The 8,681-nt window shown below is 41.8% G+C and overlaps 2 protein-coding genes across 3 annotated transcripts in view; one reads left to right on the top strand and one right to left on the bottom strand.

The window, feature by feature from the left end:
• LOC118416170 (39S ribosomal protein L2, mitochondrial-like) overlaps positions 1–1,139 on the top strand; it is a 5,654-nt gene extending 4,515 nt beyond the window's left edge. Inside the window, exon 5 of the mRNA XM_035821249.1 lies at positions 502–1,139. Within this exon, the coding sequence (XP_035677142.1) occupies positions 502–753 (252 nt within the window). The 3' untranslated portion in view covers positions 754–1,139. The remainder of the gene's footprint in view (positions 1–501) is intronic.
• Positions 1,140–3,836: 2,697 nt separating this feature from the next.
• Positions 3,837–8,671, bottom strand: LOC118416763 (the record flags this gene model as incomplete). 2 transcript variants are annotated; one of them, XM_035821994.1, is given in 6 exon segments in its annotated part: positions 3,837–4,544; positions 5,131–5,228; positions 6,928–7,182; positions 7,836–8,031; positions 8,263–8,364; positions 8,517–8,671. In XM_035821994.1, coding segments are annotated over 6 exon segments (965 nt in total), but the record flags the coding sequence as incomplete, so codon positions are not given.
• Between the last annotated feature and the right edge of the window lie 10 nt (positions 8,672–8,681).

Below are 8,681 nucleotides of genomic sequence, written 5' to 3'. Positions count from 1 at the left end.
TCAGTAACTAGAACTCTATAATCTCCATGCAGATCCTATAGTAGCATAATAAAGTGTCAAAAGCTAGCAAGGAGTGTAAGCGGCCTAGGAGTGTGCATACATTTTTGTTGTAATAGGGACAGATAGCCAGCAGAATTTTTCCAACAAAGTGTAAATTATACATGTAATATTTTGTTGCGTGAATTGCAATAAATTTATCTTCAGATTTTCGGTGTATAATCTATGCAGTTTGTAGTTTCTTCAACATAACGATATGTAGAGTTAGGTAAAATTCTCTGGTGCCAGACCATGACCATCATCAGCACAACCATGGCAAGTTGTACAGTTAGGCAAAAGTGTCAAATAATTAATGTAATGTATGAAATTTTGGTCGGTAATGCATATGATCCAATGTTGGAAGGTGAACATCAAGAAGACAGTTAGCAGAAAATCACTTAAGCATAATTGAGTACTACATAATGTAGGACTTAAAGATTTCCTTCTCTATCATCATTATTCTAGGTGATTCTTCAGCTTCCCTCCAAGCATCAGATCTCCATTGATGAGCGCTGCATGGTGACGGTTGGTCAGGTGTCCAACCATGAACACAACCAGCGCATCATCGGTAAGGCCGGGCGCAACCGTTGGCTCGGCAAGCGTCCCAGCAGCGGTCTGTGGCAGAGGAAGGGGGGCTGGGCGGGGCGGAAGATCAGGCCCTTACCTCCCATTAAAGTCTACCTGGCTTCTGATAAGGTGGAGGAGAAGGAAACCTAGCTTGACAATTAATGCAACTGTCTAATTATCTGTAGTACATGTTTATTTCCTAAGCGCCAAATTGTCAGCCAAATTAGTAGTTGTAATTCACAACAGCCAATGCTCAGAATAACCATGATTTGGATATATACATGCATACAGCATACATATTATGTATACTTTCAAGTATCATAGGCCAAATAGCAATTACTCAAGCAACTGGATAGGTTTTTTTAAATGTGATTGCTTGAGTAATTGCTATTTGCCATATCTTATTACCTCTAGGTAATAATCATCAAGGTTTTTTTAATATCATGATTATGTAAAATTCTTCAATATATTAACTGCTTACTGTACACTTGCAATGAGAAGACATTTTCGAGCTCAGTAATAAAGGTAGAGACTGACATGAGTGCATTTTCAGTGCTTTTTCCCTTTTTGTCAGCAGTTTCTAATGACATACCCTGCCGCATGTCAAACAACACTCTTATATCACAGCCTTGTTACTGTGGTGTGTTTGTCTAACTCTGGCTGTATCTGTGTCTGCTGACCCTGTGGTCATCTGGCAAGGCAAACATGTTTCTGTAGATAAGACATGTAGTTGGGAGTAATTGCTCACATGTAGATTACCGTCACTGTAGGAGGTATTTTGGCTAGGTATCGAGCACTTGATACCTAGTACTTGACTCTACATAAATGAAGGAAGAACGACATACAGACATTTAATCTTCTAATGTGTATTATATCAGTAATTATTAAGAGTAGTATGAAATTACTGAAAATCAGTATGATATTAAAGATTTGGCACGACATGCACAGAATGCAAGGTACTGAATAAAGGATGCATTATTTTCTACCATTGCTGGTCTTAACATTCTAAATGCTGCTTCTCAGTCCGTCAGTCAAACTTGAAGTGTAGCTCTGGAGACAAAACAATGCTTTTCGGTAGCTGATAGTGTAATGCAGCTTCGCTACTAGCACACTGATATTGGATTCCATTTAGCGACGATGGCGCAGCTAGTCTTGTCTACGTTTGATGTACATGTATTGAAATGGGACATAAAATGGATCGTTCGAGCTTGAATGAAGCATTACGTATCCAACATGGGGGAATGCAAATGTAAAGGACTTCAGTAAGTAACCGGTATGCCGAAAATGTGAATACAGGAATCTTGACAACGGCTTTAGGATGACAGGATTCGAATGCCATCTTCTCGTGTTGAGGGGAAGGGGCTTCCCTTCAACATACTAGTATTCCGTCGGTATGCTACTTCCCCGTCACAGCATTATAGCTTGTCTCCAGTCAGCAACCTGAAAAGTCGTAGTCTGTTCAAGCACACTGGAAGACACAGTGGTGGCCCACCATTATTATACTTATCGCTCGTGGACAATTTTTCTCTGTATAGCAGTCACCTGTCTATAGCGACTACAGTTCCCTGAGTGGCCGTTATAGACAGGCTTGACTATCTCATTTTCAAAAATACGATGAAAGCTGAAAGTCTGCTCTTTGGAAGCATGGTTTAATTTACCTCTGTGGAAAACGATCAAAACCACTTCTGTGATGTAAAACATGAAAAAGAGACTCTTCGCTTAAGTCTTTTGTTGCCTGTCTCGAAGGACGGAATATTGATAATCAACTGCTTTTGAAAGACGAAGCAAGTCCAGAAAGCCAGCTGTGACCGGATCTGGAAAGTCTCTCCCCGAACAAAAACATCTTTCTTATCCCCCGAACAGCAGCGGTTTCGCTCTTCCTTTCATCAGGAAGTTTTTAGGAAAGTTGGAAGTGGTGAGGTGGACAGGGGTCACGGACAGTCACCCCTGTGCACCAAACGAACCATGCCGTCTACCGTAGCGTTCCTTCCGATTCTTCCACCACAAGGAACTTCCCGCCACGGGAAATCAGCAACTGTGAAATTTACAAGGCAGATCATGCCGTTTGATGGATAGAATGCATATTGTACTTTTGGTTTATGTTTTCCGCCTTTTTTTTCAAGTTCCTTTAGAAAACTGTAAGTGAAATATAGGCAAATGAAATCACATCGCGATCACTAGATTAAATTTGGGTCATGGAAATTTTGCCGCGATCAAGATGACATAGCATTCCTAGGAAATGCCATGTACAGTCTTGATCTAACAAAACGAAATACTTGATAGCCATAGCTATTAGAACTCCAACTAGCCAGTACAACTAGAAACATGTGGAGCTTTATTGGCACCCGTGGTGTGCCAAGGGTTAAACCACGACTTTTGAGGTAGACATTACCTCATATTTGAGGATGGATCTCAGGAAACGGGCCCTACTTTCTCCGTGGGAATTCTCAGATTTGTTTGTTTGAACATTTCTGTGAACGGGTCCTCGGTGGTACATGACACTTGCTATTATCAGCAGCATAGGCCAACGTGCGAGAGCTCAATGATCACCACGTACCGGGGTCTGGCATTCCAGTCAATTGTTTTATCTCTCCTGCGTTTGTCTCGAGTACAGCTCTAAACTGTAAACGAACCGCATATATTTATCAGCTTGATTGTTCTGGCTTGGTTGCTACTCTATTACACTCCCACCCCCATTTGCAGAGGTACTTTCCGTATTCCAGGTGGTGCGTCGGGTGAAAGCCCTCTCTGTTCTTTCATGTACTATGATGTAGCACATATTGAGCCCAGATGACTACCCAGTACTTTGCCAAAAGGCGACAAGAGATGGTGGGCGTTCCTCAAACAAGTGACCATGCACATCTCCAGGGTTCCCTTTGGCATCTTGTATAACGTGGTTCATGGTAATGCTTTAACTAGGTTATAGGTTACATACATGTAGGTCTAGATTCCAGAGATAAGGTAATTAAGCACTGGGTGTACATAATACTACAACTACATTTGCATTTTATCTTCCCTTCCTTTCTTTCTTTTGTCCTTCGTGCCTTTCTTGTATCTTTCTTTTCCATCTCTCTCTTTTTTCTTTCTCTCTTAATTATTTCATTTCTTTTCTAAAACAGCTGCTTCAAACTGCATAACATTTGTTGAATTCAACCCTGAAGCACACGGGGCCGGGGAAAGTTCATTACGTATACATACAATTTCATAACCGATGGAATAAAGAACCGACGCAGTCAGTTGAGAATGAGATATAATAAAAACATCTTACAATAAGTTACAGCTCTTCACTTTAAGGCATATCATACAACATTTGCTGTTAGTGAAATATAATATTTCATACGATCGATAGGCATAGTATGGCAATCTCTGTCAAAATATATTCTTGCAATATATCTGACCAAACGCGTTCTGTTCAGGAAGGCGGTTGTCCTAATGACATATCAACAAACACATTTTGGAACGGTGACATTTTATGATGCTGGCATACTTTCTTAAGGCACCTGCCATTTTGAATATGATCTTAATATAAATTATAAGCCAGAAATATCCCTCCTTATGTGTTACACATCATGTTGTTACATCTGTCAAAATAATACATACAATTTGGTGCCTCTCTGGTATTTGATATTTCAATATGCAGAAATAAGAAATTGTGTAGCAGACCACTTCTGTCAATCATATCTTTGATCTGTAATCGAACTAAACACACACACACAATCGCGTGTGTTATACAAAAATAATTCAATATGAACAGCATGGCTCTGTCATTCCGCGTATAAAGACTACGGTTCCTGTCCGAATTTACGTTTGTAGGGTATGAAGCGGTAGTTGTATCTGGAGTTACAGTCGAACAGACACATCTCGACCCCCGGGCACGGGTCGTTTATACAGATCCCCTCCCTCAGCAGAGCAGGGCACGGCTCACCGCCATTCTCTGGAGCCTGGAAGACAATGTTTAATCATTAATGTGACAAAGTCGAACGGACGTTTATCATTTAGTTAAACATTCCTGGGCACAAGATCACACTTAAGTTAGCATTATTTCTGTATACTTTGTCGAGTGTTCTTAAATGACAGTGTTTAACCAAGGGGGTTAAAAAGTATTACCTCCTTAGTTTGACTTAAATCGCATGTCGGCATAAATCTTGTAAAACGACCAACTCACTAAATATCCCAGTTCACTACTTGTGGTTTGCATGAGTATCCAGGGCACACACTTGCTCACACGTTATATTTCTATCGGTCACAGTGTACAAAGGATTTCACTCCTTTGAACATGGGATTGAATGTGTGCAATCCTAGAATTCATAAATTCTACAAGCTCAGGATTACTTGTGGTCTAGCCCCCTCTGTTGCCCACTGAATGACGTCACATGAATGTCGGCCAAGATAGGCCATGGGCCATCGGCTCGATACTCGTAACCGGGAGCTTAAGAAAGGTTACGAGTGTGTCTATCTACATCTGCTTGGAGAAGATTCTTTTCGCACATGCTTGTCACAGTTAGGTTTAGTGTGTGTGGTACTGACCTGTGTGACCCAGCGTGTCGCCCGTTTGATGCCCAGTCCGCACGTGGTGGAACACTGGCCCCACGGAGACCAGGCAGACACCGCACAGTTCACCGGCACTGTGGCGGGAGAACAGGAAAAGTTCAAGTTTAATTAAAGACTATCCGATAATCTTTATCGGTATCAATCTTCACGAAAAAAGATAATCCTTCTGTCATCAAGCCTTGTCTTTATCGAGATCTGCTAGCAGCAAAATCCTTATGGTAGATCTTTTGTGGTAGTATTTTAATAAGTAGTTACCCCCACCCGTTAACGTTAACGTATTTCGAAGGTGTATCATATCCACAAAGATGCTATGCAAACTTTTTCTATGTCCTTGACACCTGCATATCACGTATGGTCTTTACGGTGCCACAATATGCCAGTCACGTATTAAGATATGGATTTTTGATAAGCATGCACAAACTTCATGTTCTCTCAATGCAGTCCACTTCAATCTGGACGATTCAAATCTGACCTTGAATCATAGTCAGACTGCCCTTCAGTGAGTAGCCTACATTATCGTTCTTTTCAGCGTCCTTGGAGATTCTGACATTTTCCCTTTTCCCGCTGACTGAGCATTAGGAATGGCGGGCCGGGGTTTGACATGGCGTCCATTGATCCCCACGGGTAACAGCACGGGAGGGAGAACCACGCGCCTCTCTCTGCGTGTTAACGTTAACCCTGAACCTTTCCGCACAGATTCTTGTTTTCAACGACTTGTTTTTTTCTAGGGAGAGGGGGGGGGGTGCTTTCACGGCGTTCGCCGTCGTGGTTGCCGAGACACAGCTGAAGATAAAGCTTAAGGTCCATAACGACAAACAACTGTTCGGAATTCTTCGGAGAACCAAGAATTTGGGTGCAAGGTGAATAACCTTGCCGTTATTTCTGCTGTACCCCAAAAAATGGTCTACGTTTGAGTTTGACACCACAGCGGACGAAAAATTCTTTGTATGTACCAAGGCCAAATAATTTGATTCGCAACCTATAAAACTAAAATTGCTCTAATTTAAGGTCAACTGTTCGTGCGTTATAGATATAAAACATCGAATGCTAACTGGTGCAAAAGGCGTTTTTCATACAAATTCGTTTTTAATGTGCATACTTCAAGAATAAAATGTCATGAAATGACTTCCACATGGGGCAGTGAATGTGTCATCGGCGATTTTTTGTTGCATTTCCGAATGTGCCTTGGCCTTGAACACGTTTCCTACGGGGTCTACTTAGGCACAAGATTGGCACTTTGCGTGGGTGCTTTCTTCACAAAGAAACATTCTATGAAAGCAAGCAAACACCCTGATAGTCACGCCTGCAGGGACGTTACTGTTTCGGAGGTCGTATGCCACTGAGCGAGACGAAACAATTTACAACATTAGGATCTACAATGTCACAATGGTGATATATACTCACGTTCCCTGTTTTGAAATTCAAAATTGACAACAAAAGTTTAAGTTACTTTGATTATAGATAAGGTACAAGATACTTCTTGCCGTTGGTGTCAATCTTGTCTTTTGTGAGACTTGTATGAATCTGATATTCTACCACGCGTACACCTGGATTTGTGAAACAATCACAAAGTTGATCACGCTTGTTCATTACCTTCACCAAGAAGGTTATATTTTGGGTAGAGTTTGTATGTTTGTGTGTTTGTAGAAGACCAGCATAAGTCTAGCACGCTTGGGTGGATTGTATTGATATTCTGTATGTTTTAGGTCTTGTTAGAAGTGTGCTACTTTGCTAGGCTAGCGACAAACGATGTTTAACAATGATAACTCTTACTGTCTGATCTCTCCACCTTGTCTCCTCCCAACACACCGTCCCCTGACTTTAACATGAAGGGCGGATACAGTTCCTCCTCAAGGCTGGAGAACTTGGGAACGTTCTCCCTACCCTTGGACCCCACGTGCAAGTCTCCTTTCTTGTCCGCGGAGGGATGTCCGGAGGGCAGGCGGACAGGGAGCGGGATGGGCCGGTTGTCGGGCACGGGGTCCCTCTGTTGGTCCGCCTGGGGGTTCACCCCTGACCCGGTATCGGCTGTGGGAATGAGGACAGGCAAATTACAACTTGAACTTTACGTCTACAACATCAGACAAGATTTCACACTGTCTACTGGCCTCTGTGGAACAATGAAATCACTGTTCCAATTCTTGATCAGGTTTGGGTAACACAAGGTTCCTGTGTATGCGTTGGGACATTACTAGCCAGAGGAGAACCTTTCCACTAGACGGCGGTCGCTGAGACCGTACAATGACCGAGATTGGATTCCTGTAACCGTTGATTTCATAATTGGGATATATATACAAAGATGTAAAAGTGTGATTCAAAAGACAAGAAACCAACCGTTAAACAATTCGTTGCTTATTTTTTAAATTCTGCGAGCGGTCAAATCGCCTCTAGTGGAAATGGGTCGGGGTCTTAATTAAGAAGGTCCTTGACGATACTAGTAATTTCGTTTATTTGTGGCTTTAGGGTTTATCTATCAAGTTGTAAGGGTAAAAATGACAATGCATTGATGCTGTATGTGGGAAAACGCCCTACGCACTAGTTACTAGTTACTAGTACTATTTCTTTCTTTCTACTCGTTCTCCTTGCCATTTAGTTTATTTTACAGTTCTGCGCATGCGTGCACATTCGTTTTTGTTTTGTTTAGTGCATATTAGACAAAAGAAACATCAAAGCTCACTCACTGACTTCGACGCTATTGTGTTTCGGTTCCAAAATAAAATCATCACCGTCAAATCCCGGCTTGTTCGGTCTGTCCTCCGCCTGCTCCTCTGCAGACGAGATGAAGGCGTATTTGGGGTCCTCGTCATGCTTCTTCGTTGGGATAAGATCCTCTTTCGTCAACTCTGAAGGTATCGTATGTTTTATTGTTTCTTCTTCCTGGACAAGTCAACGGTAAAGGGTATGAAACAACAACGTACAAGTGATGCCAATTAGCAGCTACTCAAAACAACAGTTGATATAAAAATGGCAAGATAACAAGTGATATTGAGATCAAGATGCGGCCCAAAACGTTTATTCATTATCATACAAAACATGGTCCATGTACAAAGATGATGCCTAAAAGAGACATAGAAATGAAAGTTGCCATTTGAAACACACAAAACTGACCTTTATTCCACCATCCCACGTTCTCACACCCACATCAACAACCATGGGATAGTACTCGTCCTCCGGCGTCGTTGTTCTGGGTGCAGCTGTTGTTAATGGTTCCTAAAACAATGAAAGAGTTTAAAATGCCATAACGTTAGTCAGTCTGAACGTGTCTTGTACATAATGGAACATTAAAAATGGCACACGTCTAAAATATAATTGACAATTTTACTCTTCTTTTGATACAGTAATTACTCATGTTTAGAACTTACTAATGTGGTTGACGGACCCCATGTTGTTTCTAGCTCAGTTGTTTCCAACATAGTTGTCATCTGCATGGTCGCAGTGTCTTCAGCGGTGGTCAAATCTGGTGTTGTTAGTTCAAGTGTTGTTATTTCTTGCGTTGTCGTCACTTCAGGCGTTGTCGCATCTCCGGT

The sequence above is a fragment of the Branchiostoma floridae genome, chromosome 5, assembly GCF_000003815.2.
Source record: "Branchiostoma floridae strain S238N-H82 chromosome 5, Bfl_VNyyK, whole genome shotgun sequence".
Lineage (NCBI taxonomy): Eukaryota > Metazoa > Chordata > Leptocardii > Amphioxiformes > Branchiostomatidae > Branchiostoma > Branchiostoma floridae.
Note: the sequence above shows the minus strand (reverse complement) of the source record. Positions and strands in the feature narration are given on the sequence as shown.